General features: G+C 38.3%; 1 protein-coding gene across 2 annotated transcripts; it reads left to right on the top strand.

Moving 5' to 3' along the window:
* Window positions 1–1446: 1446 nt before the first annotated feature.
* tlk1a (tousled-like kinase 1a) lies at window positions 1447–16409 on the top strand. Of its 2 annotated transcripts, none has more exons than XM_084907793.1 (22): window positions 1447–1468; window positions 6623–6744; window positions 6836–6907; window positions 7290–7328; window positions 7771–7846; window positions 7960–8003; window positions 8241–8336; window positions 8429–8515; window positions 8607–8699; window positions 8849–8959; window positions 9054–9190; window positions 9567–9755; window positions 9950–10016; window positions 11174–11271; window positions 12665–12746; window positions 12826–12917; window positions 13014–13103; window positions 13191–13360; window positions 13489–13624; window positions 14942–15053; window positions 15131–15238; window positions 15326–16409. In XM_084907793.1, the coding sequence occupies exons 2-22, from the start codon at window positions 6628–6630 to the stop codon at window positions 15494–15496; spliced, it is 2187 nt and encodes a 728-aa protein (XP_084763919.1). In that variant the 5' UTR covers window positions 1447–1468; window positions 6623–6627; the 3' UTR covers window positions 15497–16409. The 2 variants fall into 2 exon arrangements, with proteins under 2 accessions (XP_084763919.1, XP_084763918.1); XM_084907792.1 differs by lacking the exon at window positions 1447–1468 and adding an exon at window positions 1630–1745.
* Window positions 16410–16564: the final 155 nt, after the last annotated feature.

The raw sequence follows: 16564 nt of genomic DNA, 5'->3' as shown, positions 1-16564 counted from the left end.
AGCAAATTAGAACTAGTGAATCTTCTCGGATGAGAGATTTAACATCTTCAAGAATTTTAAAGAAGTCCAGTCGCTTTCTTTCCAATTGCCTTAGATTCCCATGACCTGGATGACTCTACACGGATATTCCTGTTATTCTTTATGAAATTGTACAACAGCTCTTGTTTTTGTGACCGGAGAACACATCCGACGCACACCAGGACACATGATTACATGCATATTTCTGTTCCAAACCTCCTTGCTGCTGTTTCTTAAGTGTACAGTGCACATGTTATTTGTTATGTCATTTCCACCACTGTTTGCTACAATTTGCTTTTGCATGATCTCAGTCTTTTATCTTTTTTCTTTATATTAACTTAATTATCCGATTTCAAATTTTTTGCACTGCTTTACATATTAAAGCGTTCAGTATTGGCCTATGGTACTTTTAATATTGTTTTATTTTTTGTAGATTATGCTATTTTGATTTTTTTGTAACAATAAAATCTGGCAAGCTAGCTATCAGCAGTGCTGTGAAGAAGTATTTGTCCCTTCTAATATCTTAGTTTGCATATTAGTAGTTGTTAAAATTAGCAAGAAAGAAATTGTTTTAAAGAATGTAATCGTTACTAAACTGAAATACTCAAATTTATGATAAAATATATGGAATTTATTTACCAGCAGTGGAGAAAAAATGTGAGGGGGAGCTAAGTTAAAATTTCAAGTTATTATCTCAAAATTTCAACTTACTAAGTATCTAAAAGTTTTGCCTTACTTCTGACTACTTGGAAATGTCAAGATACTTTACTCAAAAGTTTGAGATAACTAAAAATGCCAAAATATTAATTCGGAGTTTTGAATTACAAGTTGATTTTTAATAGCATAAACAAGCTTCCATATCAACCCATTAACACTTCCAAAAGTAAGCTTTTTTTCTTAATTACTATTTCAGAATTTTTAGTTTCCATCATAATTTTGACGGAATAAAATGTTTTTTAATTTGATTTCTTGAAACTTTTTTGTTTTGGACGTCAACTTAACCCTTACTCTAATTTATGCCTGAGAGTAGAAAATAAAATAAAAATTATTGCATTGTATCTAACTATTAATCTGAGTATTTTTATAATTATTATGTTAACTTTCAAGCGTTTTATGTATTTATTTATTTATTTTAATTCTTAATTAAATGGATTAGTTTATTTATTTATTGAAAAGAGATTTTTTGATATGCCATGCTATGACAGTTTAATACAAGGAAATCGATCATTTCATTCGTTTAAAAGTCATATCTCGACCCTTTGAGCATCGTAACCTGTAAAAATAAAACATATGGTTGTCATGTTTTCGTATGTTGTCGCTGACGCTGGGGGGGGAAATATTTCGCCCTCGCGATAAGAATTTTGCACACGATGCGTGACGTTTCATAGCCAACCACTTGAAGACGGAGAGGTGGGCCCGGAGCCCGGACTCGCTACTGAGGTGTGAAGAGGTTTGTGTCCTTAAAACACAATAATTAGACATTTTCACCTACTGGCAGTCACCGAGCCCTTCTAAAGTCACACAGGGCACGCCAGTCGGTCAGTTTTTCAGTCAGTGTTAAAGCCTACCCATGTGCGCTGCAGCACCTACACACGAAAAGTAGCTTGATGAGTATCCAAAGTAGTGGAAGTTTGGAGGGGACGCCATCTTTGGTCCCAGCTCTCCACGTCCCCAACACGGACTGTGTTTTCAGCTACATACCACGGCAGTGGTGAAGGTCCAGAAAGGTATCGTGAAACATTTTAAGCCGCACGTCTTTTCTACTTGTTCGTGTTGTTCTTTTTGTGCATATAGAAGGGAAATTCTATTAAAATGACCGAGCAAATCTTGGTGGCGAAATCTGCTCGCTAGCTAACGTTACTGTAACGCGTCAGCTCCAAAGTCCATTGAGCCTGTTTGGCTAGCTACTAGCACCGAAGACACAGGACCGTCTTTCTGTGCCCAGGCCAGTGCAGTAACCTTAAGACTAGTGCAATGGCGATTAAGCTTTGTTTTGAGCAGAAATGTAACTGTTGTAGTCGATGCATCCTCCATTAGGCATGCTGCCTGTTTAAGAGCACACATTAGCCAGGTTACCGATAATCATGTGCAAATGGAGATAATCAAGCAAATTCTAGTAATGCTTAGTGGATTGGCAGCAGCCAGTGCAAAGGTGTGCATCGCATCGTTAGCAATCCTTTGTGTGTTAACTGGTGTTTTCCTTCCATCAGTGTCCACATCATCTACATGTGTAAGTGGTGTTGTTTGTCATCTTTACGGTACACAGGGGTCTTCCATCGGCTTTTATCCTGGAAGTATTTGTGGTCTGTAACTAAAGCTAATGCACTGGATGCTTGGTAGCCTTGCTTGACCTTAGCTTTTCACTCTAAGTAATACTCAGTGTTTGTGTAGAGATGACATGCAAAACTGAAGGAGAACTTATGGCTGGGCTATGCAGCATGCTAATCATAACGCCATAAAATACATCTGTAGTTGGCACTTAATGTTAATATTGCTTCCTGGACGTTAGTAGTTTTCATTGGCTGTTGTAATGATGGAGGACTTTACCCAGCCTAGGACACTGATGAATCTCCCCACTTCGTTTTGTAAACACAGATTAACATAAATTAGTAATAGCTGACTACATGAGAATGAGACTATAATTTATTTTGTTTTCAAGTTTTCAATGAATGGACTCAGACTGAAATGGCCTGTTCATCTAATGTCAGGTTTTGGTTTTTTTTGTTTTGTTTTAAAAAAAAAAAACGACTTTCCAAATGTCTGCCATAAACAGGTGGTCAGCTTGTCTGCTGAGCAGCATGGAGTTAAAACACATCCACACCATGAGCTGTAAGGGTTCAACCGCTAGCTCCCGCAGGGGCTTGAATATAGATAATATTTATGCTCTGAGGCCTTCATGTTTGAAACAAAAGCAAATCCTTGAGAAATAATACGCAGCTCATGTGTATTTATGACGTGAAACTGGCATAAACATTTGGGGAGATGTGGTTATGGATCCGTCTCAGCAAAACCAAGTCATAAAAATGCGAAAGTATTGGTTGATCGTCTACAACATTGGACATTTCAGAGCTTATGCAGAAATGATAATCATCACTGAACGTAGAAGCCAGTTATTCCCTGCATGTGTTAGATTTTCTAATTAAGCGGTAGTGAGGTGAAAATGGTGCTAATCATTTGAATGAGTTGAAAATGAAGCCGATGTATTAAGGCGCGTGCGATATTTAGTTACTATATACAGTGCTGTGTAAAATCAAAGGGCTTCTTTTTTTGCTTATTTTTCCACACATGTTTCAAATCACCCAAAAAAATGGGTAAAGGTAACCCAATTAAAAACAAAATGCAGTTTTTAAATGATTACATTTTTTAAGGGGGAAAAATAATCCAAATCTGCCTGGTTTGTTAATCACAGTTAATCTATTATTTAACTTTGGTTCTTAAAAAGATATGTTTAATTTTGATAGCCACACCCATATCTGATTACTACCAGACCTGTTGAATCAAGAAATTGCTTAAAAACAACCTGTCTGACGAAATGAATTAGGCTGAACGATCTCATCTAAAAGACACTTAAGAACAGGAGAGAAACAAAGTCGTTGACATCTATCAGTATGGAAAGGGTTATAAAACCATTTCTAAGGCTTTGGGACTCCAGCAAACCATGGTCAGAGCCATGAAAACCTGGAACAGTGGTGAACCTTCCCAGAAGTGGCCACCTACCAAAATTACTCCAACATCGTATCGACTTATCCAGGAGGTCACAAAAGCACCCAGAATAATATCTGAAGAACTGCAGGCCTCACCTGCCTCAGTTAAGGTCAGAGTTTGATTTGATTTAACAACAGGAAAGCGACTGGGCAAATAAGGCATCCATGGGAGAGCTCCAAGGTGAAAATCACTGCTCACCAAAATGAACACAAAGGCTCATCTAATGTTTGTCAAAAATTTCTTTGGGCTGCTTCAGGACCTGGATGACTTGGCATAATTGATAGAACTATGAAATCCAGAAAATCCTGAAGGGGAATGTCCAACCATCAGATTGAATGGGTTAAAACAAAACAAACAAATAAAATCAAGGTTTTGGAGCGGCCTGAAAGTCAAAGTCTGGAGATGGTTTGGCATGACCTTAAACAGGCCGTCAGTGCTAGAAACCATCCTGTGTGGCTGAATTAAAACAATTCTGCAAAGAAGATAATAAATGTGAAAGACTCATTGCCAGTTATCACAAATGCTCAATTGCAGTTCTTGCTTATTAGGTTTAGTGGACAATTACTTTTTCACACATGGTGAGGGTTTGGATACCTTTTTTTCTCTCTCTCTCTCTCTCTCTCTCTCTCTCTCTCTCTCTCTCTTTCCCTTAATAAATTAAGTCACTGTTTAAAAACTGCTTGGTACAGATAGTTTTCACAGTGCTATTTATAGAGGAAAAAGGCAAATATAGGGGGGAAAAAAGCAAATATTCTCCATAAGGTTATTTTATTTTATTTTGCTCTTAAATTGATAAAGCTGCCACATGCAGAAAAACATGGTTAGCTGTGTTAGGTATGTGACCTGCAGTAAATGATTTCTCGAGCAGAATTTAATTGGGAAATTACAGATCCACAAACATGACAATGTTAGGAAGAAAAGTGCGGGTTGCCTAATTTTTATTTATTTATTTATTTATTTTTTAATAAGGTATTTCTCAGTAAAAAAACAAGGTCTATCGGGTGGTTGCAAAGGGTAGTTAACATTATCAGATTCATGACAGTTTGACCTTTTTATTAAGTCTTAATCAAGAGGTTAGGGCAAAGTAGTGATTATAATAAGCTAAGCAGATGCATCAGTGTAATCATTGTTATTTTATATCTTGCTTGCAGAGCATAAATATGACAGTATTATGCACGTATTGATCAAATTTCAGTGAGGCAAATACTGATGTGGCTTACAGTTCCATGGCTTCTGTGGTGCTAGACTTGATGCATAGCACCACAAATACTTCACTAAGTGTAACTATCGATCACAATATAGTGTTAGTAAAAGTAAATTAGAAGACTACATTAATAGCAGGTCTCTTTTCAGTTTAAATGTGTTACTGAATACACATAAAGATAGCAAATACATCAGTTAAAAGTTTTCAGATAGAATTTGCCTAAAGCGATCACCGTGGTGGTTATTTAAAAAAGGTAACGGACGCTTCTCTGTGGAGGTGTTGATAGCATGCTGGAAGTAAAAATATCCTAGCCTGGTTAATTCTTAAAAGTAGCTATTGACTTTTCAGAAATTTAAAGTATAACAGCATGTTGGAGCTGTTTTTGTGAATGACACCGATTGGTAAAGAAGGGATTTTAATTAACGACAGGACACGTGATTCTTTTTACGTTAGACACACTTCTTTTTTTTTTTTTTTGTGTGTGCTTATCTGGGAAATGGCTTCATGTCAGTATCGTTTGGCGAGCCAGCTGTATTCTGTCTGTTACAACCCATTTGTTAAGTTGCTTTGTGTTTGCAGATGTATTGCAAATCATACCATAATAGGAGACAGGGTTTGGTTTGAGAGGATGTAATAAATTACTTTTTGTTTAGCTGTGTGCGCAAACTGTTATGTGAAGTCCTCAGGGTCTAAAATGAAGTGCAGATTCAGTCCTGAGATCATTGAAGATTTTATTTTTCATGTGAAACTGTGTGTGGTTTAATTTGTATTTGTTATCTGGGATAATCAGGGCAATCACGTTTGAGTTGTAACTATTTTTTCACTCCGTTTAGAGAGACTTTTTTTTTTTTTTTATTTCTGTAAGTTTGTTGTTGCACTGCTGAAATATTTTAAGCAAAAGTACATGTATTTTGGTTTCAGTGGTTTGTAATACATATCCTCCAACAATTCATGTCGCTGAATTCTACAAGATGACTTTTTATCCTCGATCTTTAGTTCACATTTATAATCCTAGCTGGTATAATTTTAAACATATTCAGTGCGTTCTTGTCTTTCCTACTCTTAAATGGATTTTGAAAATCCCTACCTACTGTACTAAGCTTGGATGCAGTGCCAAACCTCCATAGCCCTTTCAAAATGGTTGTCTCATTAAAGCACAGATTTAGTGAGCAGGCACCTCTGAGTCTGCAGCAACACCAAAGCCCATGGTGCTCCTGCATCATTCCCACAGGAGCGCTGTGAGCAGCATTGCCTAGCATTTGAAACGTTGCCCTTGGATTCTCATGATTTAAAGAAAAGAACAAAACAGAAAATTTCTGAATGTGGCCTCTGCATTTGGAGAATATAACGCGTTCTTTTGAATATTTTTGTTATTTAAGTATTAGGCTTTTACCTGTAGAGTTGGTGTAACCATAATCACAACTAGCTTATCTCTTCAGTACTTGATGAATAAATATAGCAAAACCTGCCTTGGGGATGCCACTAGGGAGCGGGCAGAAATTTGGTCTCGGCCTACATTCTGATCTAGACTCAAATCCACTCACCTCTCAGAGTTTTAGTCACATTAATCATGACTCTGCTCATAAGCTTACTGCTGCTGTGTCATTTGCCCACTCGAGTGGGCAGTAAATGGGTTCAATTAAGCTGATCGTTGAATAACGGAGACACACTGTGATTTGTTGCTAATCCTCCCAGGCACCATGGAGGAGCTGCACAGCCTGGACCCCCGGAGACAGGAGCTGCTGGAGGCTCGTTTTATGGGCGGAGTCAGCGGCAGCACAGGGGGCAGCACTGGCAGCGCAAGCGGGGGAACCAAAGTGAGTCAGAAATGAGGATGTATTTATTTATTGTTTAAGTGTTTCCTATTGTAGTGTTGACTCAGTTATTAATTGTCTCTCTTTATTTCAGGGCTTGACCAATAATGAATGTTCAAATCACAGTTTTGGAAGTCTAGGATCTTCAAGTGACAAGGAGTCGGAGGTAAATATCTTTAATCCTATGTGGGAACTACTCTGACCACATTTACACTGTCCAGATTAATCATGCTTGACACAAGTATTTGTGTCCTTTGCATGCTAATCTTAAGCATTCCATTATTATATAACCTTTATTCTGGAAATGATACCAATATTTCCAGTATCAATATTGTTAAATTAAACAATATATTTTTAATGTAGTCTTGAACTGTCATTTACTTGCATACTGGTGGTTATTTTATACTCTTAATTAATAATTTTTTAAATAAAGATTTTATTTAATAATGAAGTACACTTGCAATAAATGCTTTTCACTGTTAGTCTGGTCACTTATTATCCATGGGTAATAAGTTTTGGTCTAAAGTTTTCCTTTCTTGTCATTATAGGGGTCTGATGTGAAAAGAGGGAGCTCTCCTGCTTATTCGGTGGGTAATTTATCAGATCTGAAAATGAATATTTTGCATTTAAAGGCTGGAGATTTCTCTGGTCAACACTGGTGTTTGCAGTGATCCCTCTAGGTTCAACATGACCGAAACAATGCTATTTATTTATATTTTTCAAAAGACCAATATTTATAATGGAAATATTTTTCAGATATTAGGAAAGTACTTTTATTATTCCAGAACTTGTTGCATTTCTTGACTGTTGTTAACCTGGACTATTGGGGACTTAAAAAAAGGCCGTTACAGCTCCAAACATCTATTGTAATTTTACTCATTCTGTATATAAAGCATGAATATCTATAAATACCCATTGGAAACAAAAAGCTATCACTATATAGAGAATACAGCAGCAGTTCAGGTTCAGAGTGTCCGTTGTGCAGTAATCATACTGTAAAATTATACCAAATTAAATTTAATGTTTCAGACCCCAGAGAAGAAACAGACTGAAACAACTAGAGGCAGAAAAAGGAAACCTGAGATCCAGTCAGAGAGCAGCCAAGGTAAGTGTTGTTCTGTTATACCGGTTATAATTATTTTACTCCTGTTGTTTGTGTTATTCCAATAAAATGTTTTATAAATCACAACACTCATCCCTGCTTTCTCTTGATTTTAGGAAAATCAACTGTGCGAGGACCCAAAATAAGTGATTATTTCGATGTAAGTTTTGTGTCAGATATTTCATACATGAAGTATGAACAGTATACTTCATGGCACTATAGATGAATATATAGTGCCCAGAAAATAATGTGTGCTATATCAGCCTGTTGAAGATCTGAGGCGTAATCCATTTCCTGTCTGTAACCACATTACAGTGAAATAAAAGGAACCACTGGCTGTCTGCTGTTACCAGATCTTAGGCAGCGGTGCTACTTATCCTCTCTTTTCATCTTGTAGTTCCAGGGAGGAAATGGGTCCAGTCCTGTGAGAGGTCCCCCACCAGTGATTCGTTCGCCCCAGAATTCACATTCCCACTCGACTCAGGGCACTTCTGTAAGCTGTGATAATAACAAAATAACTCTTTTGTAGCTCACCATAGTGTTGACCTGTTTTTAAATAAAATATCATCACTCTCTGTGTTCCAGGTTAGACAAAATAGCTCATCTCCTACTAGTCTGTCTTTTGGGGACCATATGGCACATCCAAAGCAACTAGCAGTCAAATTTGTTCAGGTGAGGAGGTTGTAACCAAAGCCTTTCTGCATTCACTCTTAAAACATGTTTGATATGACAAGTGTTTAACTCCTTTTGTTTTTCACTCCAGACTGACCTGACAGTGTTAAAATTGGCTGCCCTTGAAAGCACCAAGAATCTAGACCTTGAGAAGAAGGAGGGCAGGATAGATGACCTGTTAAGGGTAAGAGGGACATCTTACTGTTTTATTGACTGAACTAGTTTAAAAACAAGGTGAATAAAACTTCCCAGAGTTCAGTTTTATAGTAAATGTGTTTAGTAAAGCATTTTGTTTCTATGTCTGCTTATCCAGTGTCATTTTCTGCTTCACAGGCAAACTGTGATCTCAGGAGACAGATAGATGAACAGCAAAAGTTACTTGAGAAATACAAGGAACGCTTGAATAAGTGCATCACCATGAGCAAGAAGTTACTTATAGAAAAGGTAAACAAGTGTTTTTTCTGTAGCCTGCGTTATTAAAATCAGGAATGTTTGTGTGGCTGTGAACCTGCATGCTGTATTTTGTGTTGTTGTTCAGAGCACCCAGGAGAAGCAGGCCTGTCGGGAGAAGAGCATGCAGGATAGACTACGTTTAGGCCACTTTACTACAGTGAGACACGGGGCCTCATTCACAGAGCAGTGGACAGACGGCTATGCCTTCCAAAACCTTGTCAAGTGAGAAGCTTTTAAATTGTTTATCTCCCATTTATTTATTAAGCTTTGCATATTTTAAGTTTAGCTCTCCACACACACCTTAAAGCTGCACATTACATGCACATTTAATTCCCCTGCTACTGAAAAGTTGGGGGTTGTAAGCTCAGCTCCAGGGCTTCATTTCCTAGGACAGCTGCCACGTCACTTCTTAACATTATTCGCTTAAGAGTAAATTTAACCTCATGTTGTCAAAACAGACTTAATATTTTTAGTATAATTTCACAGAGTTTTGCATTGCAGCCTTCATCTGCAGTATTTCCATCGTCAGATTCAAGTTGAAAATTCTAAAATGTAGTTGTACCTCTAAAATTAACAGCTTTAATATGTCCTTCGGCAGGCAGCAGGAGTGGATAAACCAACAGAGAGAAGACATTGAGAGGCAGAGGAAACTTCTTGCCAAGAGGAAACCTCCATCTTCCAACAACTCCCAAACACCAACCACAAACTCTGAGCCAAAGCAACGGAAAACCAAGGCGGTGAATGGAGCAGAAAACGATCCCTTTCTAAAACCCAGCCTACCTCAGCTGTAAGTCCACACCCTTGTGTATGTGTTGTGTAGGATCCTTTTCCCCCCCTATGTTTTGCTTTATTACCTCATCTTTACCAGGAAAGCAGATTTTAACAGCCTGTAGCACAGTATTAACTGAAAGTGTTAAATTTAAGACGCACTGTTAAATTAGGCTCATGCTTTGTTTCTATATGCTTTCTTATCCTTGAAAGGCTGACATTAGCAGAGTACCATGAACAGGAAGAGATCTTCAAACTGCGACTTGGACATCTGAAAAAGGTTTGTGGAAATATGAAGCCTGGTAAACAGAATTGTGACGTTTTGTTTGATTGTTCAATCAAGTTAATATAGTTCAGAGTGCCTGACAGATAATTGACAAAGTAAAAGAACAAAATAAATATGCAACAGTAAGAAATTTAAACAGACAAAACATTAATGGCCTAAAAGTAGGATGAATCAATTAAAAAAAGATAAAATATTAATAAAAATGTAGATTATAATGGAATAAAATGTATGACAAAAGGCAAAAAATAGAAAAATTGAACATTGCAGTGCTGGGTTTTAGGTCCGATGTCTTCCTTTTTGAGTGCTATACACTTAAACGTATGGCCCTTATTGCTTAGTAACACCCCCTTTGGTGAGAGTGGTTACTTTTAAAAGCCACCTAAATACTTGTTTGAGGAACTTGTTTCCTTCTTCATGCAAAAGGGTTCTAGTTTTGTCAGATTCTTGGGCTATCTTGCATTCACTGCTCTTTTTAGGTATGACTACAGATTTTTGATGAGGTTTAGGCTGGGGAACTGCGTGGGGCCGAGGCATAACTGTTAGCGTGCACCTCTCAATGTGGCCAACTGTACCGAGCCTTCCATGAACATCCAATTTGAGCAGATGTGGCTGTACAGCAGAGGCATAGCCTTCTCCTACTTTTTGGGCTATGGCTGCATATTTTTGGGCTAAAGGTTGACTTGGTATATTCATAAACCTTTGAAATTTGCATCACCTGACCTTTCCCAGTGGTTGTAAACAAGCCTTAGAAATTGCAATGACCGACGTCTTTGTAAAAGGGGTAAAAAATGCTAATGCTATTTAAAATAACAATAAAGAACTGTAACTTTGACTTTTTAAATCTGTTCATCTATTTAGATTTTAGCTTGTGGCCAAACTTTCTGCATTTATCTCTTCCACCTTTTTCCTCAGTTTCCTGATTGAAAATCCTGTTCCATTAGTAAAGATTGTGCAAAGAATATAAGGTCATTGTTTTCATGGGAAAAAAGCTTCACTGAAAAGCCCTAACGGACTCTGCACCAAGTCAGATGTTAATATTTAATTGCGAGCTCGTCATGTGTATGAGTGGGTTTTGATGAACTCTCCTTGTAGTCAGTGCTCTGAAGTTCCTTCTGTGCATTTGTGTGTTTGTGTGTTTGAATCATTTATAGGAAGAAGCTGAGATCCAGGCAGAGCTCGAGCGTCTGGAGAGAGTGCGCAACCTTCACATTCGGGAACTGAAGAGAATAAATAACGAAGACAGCTCACAGTGAGTCTAAATCACTTTCCTTGACATATGCTGCATTGACATTGGAACACGATGTACAAGCAAGGCTACAGTCCTCGTCCACAGTCGAATAATAAAGGGTTGTATTATGTGAAATTAAGCTTCTCGTCGTTTTTCAACATTGTCTTGTCTCCAGTGTGTTGTGAGACCCACAAAATGAGGTGGGGGGGGAAGCCCATCTCTTTTTGTCTATTCCTTTCTCTGTCACATTCAGTGTGTCTGAACTTGCTGTTCTGATTTATAGACCATTGTGGTGTCAGAATGGGTTAACGCCACCCCCCACTCCACCCCAGCTGGCAAACAGATTCATCCTCTTGAATTCTGAATGAACAGCTCACAGTCTGCCATTATTTCCCTGCTAGAGCCATGTCTGCTAACTCAGAGATGCATTAGCTATGAGCAAACCGAACAAAATGTCTGTTCTGTGTTTGCTCCTGCAGCCCATAAGTCTTTATGTACTCCAGTATCCGGGGGGAATGAAGACCCAGTGGATTACTTGTATTTGCAATGTCCTTAGAGTAATAGCAAATGTCCTATCGTTGGCACATCATGCTGCTAAATATGGTTGGCAGTATTACATTAATTCTGATTGTATTCACACAGACTACAGCTGCGTTAAAAGTGAAATTATGGGAGCTTTGAGACCGAAAATTAAATAAGAGGTTGCTGTTTTGTGCTTCGGTTTATTGATCACATCAGATTTCTCTCTCCTTATATTGTGTGCTTGCCTGCGCTTTATTTTTATATAGCAAGTTCTTCAGTAAAGGGATTATCATGTATTTATTTTTGCTTCTTTTGAGAGTGATTGGATTTTGAAATGTGACTGAAATGTTTTCATAAAATCTGCACGTTAACATCTAAACAGTGTTTGAGCAGCTAAAATTTGGACTTTTATAACCAAAACATCTTACTTGTCTTACACAGACAGCCATAGCTAAAATGAGAATGTGCTAGAAGCAACAGAATTTCTTTGTTTTTTTCCCCTCATTTATTCATGTCTGTATATCAGCTATAATGCAGTATGCTGCTCCTTTATCTCACTAGCTGAACTCTACTGTAAACCGTCGTGTGCAGCAGTTCATGATTACACGTGTAGTCAGAAAAATGACCTCTTAAAACGTTGCAGAAGCTGGATGAAATTATCTGTGCAGTATTTGGAGCTGAAATTTGACACTTTCAACTGTTATGCAAGACTTGCCGTTAAGTTTTTAATAAGCAGCATAATGTGACTTTTTGCTCGTCTTTGTAGTACTGAACCTAAAATAAATTGATCTAGCAAAGCTAATTTTTTATTAATTTGTGATTCACATATCCAAATTTTAATTTTACTCCTCCCTCCCTTATTATTATTATTATTTTTTCCTCCAATCTAAAGATTTAAAGATCACCCAACGTTGAATGAAAGATACCTGCTCCTGCATCTTCTAGGCAGAGGAGGCTTTAGTGAAGTTTACAAGGTAAGTCATTAAACATGGAAAAATACTCTCAACAACTGTTGCTGTGCAGGTTTATTCTAACTGTCACTGTGTCGTTCAGGCTTTTGACTTGATTGAACAACGATACGCTGCTGTGAAAATCCACCAACTTAACAAAAACTGGAGAGAAGAAAAAAAAGAGAACTATCACAAGTATGTTAGTCTGTGTGAATATGTTTGTATTATAAGGAGCACAGCACCTTCCTGCTTTGGTTGCTAATGGTATGATAAATATCATCCTCTCTACAGGCATGCATGTCGAGAGTACAGAATACACAAGGAGTTGGACCATCCCAGGATTGTGAAACTTTATGATTACTTCTCACTGGACACAGACACGTCAGTCACTCAGTGCATTTTTGTTTACACCTTTCACATGCTATAAAATGTGCAAAGTAATTCTTACTTAATTTATCCGTCCAACAGGTTTTGCACCGTTATGGAGTACTGCGAGGGCAACGACCTGGATTTCTACTTGAAGCAGCATAAATTAATGTCTGAGAAGGAGGCACGGTCCATAGTCATGCAGATTGTAAATGCACTAAAATACCTGAATGAAATCAAACCTCCCATCATCCATTATGACCTTAAACCAGGTAAACACCCCCTTCTGAACAACGGATCAGTCTTAAACAGTTTCCCCCCCTGGAATTAATAAAGTATTCTGATTCTGATTGAGCGTGATTACTGCTGCAGTTCTGACCTAATGTGTTTTGATTTGAAGGTAATATCTTGTTGGTGGATGGCACAGCCTGTGGGGAAATTAAAATCACTGACTTTGGTCTTTCCAAAATTATGGATGATGACAACTACGGCGTAGATGGGATGGACCTGACATCACAGGGTGCAGGAACCTACTGGTGAGAAGAAATGCTCCTAAATCACATTCAGACATTTAAAATTGTCTTTAAATGTTGATTGATGATTACCTAAAAGTAGCAGTAACATATTATAGGCGTACTTCTTTATAAACAAAGATCCCGTATTTAGTTTTGTGCTCTTGTGAAAGTGTCAAAAGCTGTTTGTGAAGTAGACGCTTACATTGAGTGTTTAACATCGTTACAGTCCTGAAACGCCTTAAATGTCGATGATGGTCCTGGTGGAACCAAGTTTAAGAGTGCGTTAAGTGCTTTTAAGTACTCATTTTCAGTTCTCTCCTTGTAACTCACATTTTTAGAGGAATACTTTTGTGTCAGCTTCTTCATACCAGTCATTGAATCGCTCAAGCATAAAGGCATGAACTCCTGGGATAAATTTTGAATTCGGTGTCTTTCAGTGGCAGTGTTGTGTCAATGCATTAAGAGATAATTCTGTTGGCTATTAACAAAAAGAATAGAGCTATATTTTAGCTGTAGCTGAAAACTTGGCATATTTTGACATGCTGTGTAGAGCATCCTTTGAGGAAACTGGACAAAACGCTACAGGTTAGCCAGTGTACCCTGACTGCTGTTAGGCATCAGGATGAAATCCTTGGACCCAGTGTCAGACTGTATGCTTGCGCAATGGGTCCTGGGCTCTTCCTGGTGCGTGACAATGACCGGCCTCATGTGGCGACAGTATGCAGCCAGTTCCTGGAAAATGAAGGAACCGATACCACTGGCTGGTTTTCACACTTGCCAGACCTAAATCTAATAGAACACCTCTAGGACATTATGTTTCCATCCATCCAACACCACCAGGTTGCATCTCATACTGTCCAGGAGCTCAGTGATGCCCTGGTCCAGATCTGGGAGGATATTCCTCAGGATAGCATCCCATTAGGAGCATCCCCGACTTTGCCAGACATGCATACAAGCACATAGGACCATACAAACTACGGAGTGTCATTTTAAGTTGTGATGTGTGATGAAATTTTGGACTAGCCTGCTGCATTAGTTTTTTACTTTGATTTTGGGCTGTCTTTGAATTCTCTGTATTGTTAATAATTTTCATTTCCATCAAAGGATGTGGCGTCCTTTTGTTCCTAACATATTACCCAGTCCATATCGGTATAGATACCTGGCATGATTTTATTTATTTCAGCAAGGTATAATGGAAAGAAAAAACAGTAACAGTACTATTACTACAACTACAAATAGTAGTAGTAAATCTATAAGTAACTTAAAATTGTAAAACGGTACTGACCATAAATGTGTGTGCCAACCTTGCCCTTTGATTTATGCATATTGTGACATCAGGTACTTGCCTCCTGAGTGTTTTGTGGTTGGTAAAGAACCTCCAAAGATCTCCAACAAGGTGGATGTGTGGTCTGTGGGTGTCATCTTTTTCCAGTGTCTGTATGGAAGGAAGGTAAGGACGATGGCTGGTCTTCTAGCAGTGTTTATGTTAATTTATGCCTGATGATAAAGCTCTGTCCTTCTTTCCAGCCTTTTGGCCACAATCAGTCACAACAAGATATCCTGCAGGAGAACACCATACTCAAAGCTACTGACGTTCAGTTCCCTGTGAAGCCAGTTTCCAGTAACGAAGCAAAGGTAGCAGAACTTGCACACGGTTGCTGTCTTTTAAATATCATCACGCATTATGACTTGTTAATTTTGAATACATTCTTCAACTTTCAGGCTTTCATACGGCGGTGCCTGGCATACAGGAAGGAGGACCGGATCGACGTTCACCAGCTGGGAAGTGACCCCTACTTGCTCCCTCACATCCGGAGATCAAGCTCCTCTGGAAATCTGCAAATGAGTGCTGCGGTCTCAAGTCCAGCCTCCTCCAGCAACATCTCATATTGACAATTTTGAATTGTGACAAAAAAACAAAAACACACATAAAAATTTAAAACTTGATGACTGAAGTTGCACCTGCAGAGCTCTTCAGAGGCTTGGGCTCGTAAGAGGAGGAACAGCCAGCGATGGAAGGAACGGGCTCAGGTGGGGGGCATCACCTGGCCTCCTCTGACCTGTGCCAGGCTTCTACTTGTTTACCAGGGCTTGATCAGTTGGAGGGACGGTAAAGGACATGGGTAAATGGATCTCGTTGAAGGTCTAACAAAAAAAAAGCACTGAAACTGACTACATACCTTGAAGAAAATGTGACTGGACACTCGGTTCGGATCTTGCTGATGGACACAGCCTTAAAGGGCAGAAGGGAGACTTTGGCAGGCCACCATTTAGATTAAATAATGTGGTCCTGCCAGGGTGCAAATGATTCAGCTGCTAGAAGTTAATTTACTGTGAGGAGAAGACAGTCATTGTTAAGTAGAACTACAAAGATTTCACCATTGATTTGGGTAATTGTTTTTTGTTTTTTCCACAAATGTTAGGCTTTAATTTGAGTTACTTAGCCATGAGAATGTAATGTGTAGCATACAAGTGGCAACTAGTGTCATGTAGATTGGGGCAGCATACTTACGTTTAATGCACAAAATAACCAAATGTAGAAAAAATTAAATTGTATAAAAAAAACCCTATGCAGGAATATTAACAGATAAATTGGAAACTGTATATGCTGTACAGGTGAATTTTCAAATTTTGAGCTGCAGCAGTAATGTGTACAAAGAGTTCAATTTTTTCCCAATTTAAGAGTAGTTTCCTGGAGTGGTTTCATTTTGCTGCTTTGTTGCTCTTACTTTTCAAGGGCTTTATGTTCCACTTCGGGTACAAATTGTACAGTTCTCCTAAGAGTGAATAAATACCAGGAAACTTTTTTTTTTTCTCCCCATTGATCTTAGTGCACATAATCCACTCTCATTGCATCTATAAAAAGATAATTTAGTGCTTATTCACTGTAAATTTTCAGGTGTGCTCTACCTACCATTATGTCTGTGATTATACTGACACCCTCTGGCTATGTTTAGTATT

The sequence above is a fragment of the Perissodus microlepis genome, chromosome 16 (genome assembly GCF_051167445.1).
Source record: "Perissodus microlepis isolate ML-2025 ecotype Zambia chromosome 16, ASM5116744v1, whole genome shotgun sequence".
NCBI classification, from domain to species: Eukaryota; Metazoa; Chordata; class Actinopteri; order Cichliformes; family Cichlidae; genus Perissodus; species Perissodus microlepis.
The sequence above is the reverse complement of the archived record's forward strand: the minus strand, read 5'-3'. Positions and strand labels throughout refer to the sequence as shown.

Excerpts from the sequence above, each read along its gene's own strand:
- tlk1a (XM_084907793.1), top strand. The coding sequence starts at position 6,628 with ATGGAGGAGCTGCACAGCCTGGACCCCCGGAGACAGGAGCTGCTGGAG. Across the intron at positions 10,017-11,173 it reads GACTTGGACATCTGAAAAAG|GAAGAAGCTGAGATCCAGGC; the intron begins GTTTGTGGAAAT and ends AATCATTTATAG. Across the intron at positions 13,361-13,488 it reads CCATTATGACCTTAAACCAG|GTAATATCTTGTTGGTGGAT; the intron begins GTAAACACCCCC and ends TTTGATTTGAAG.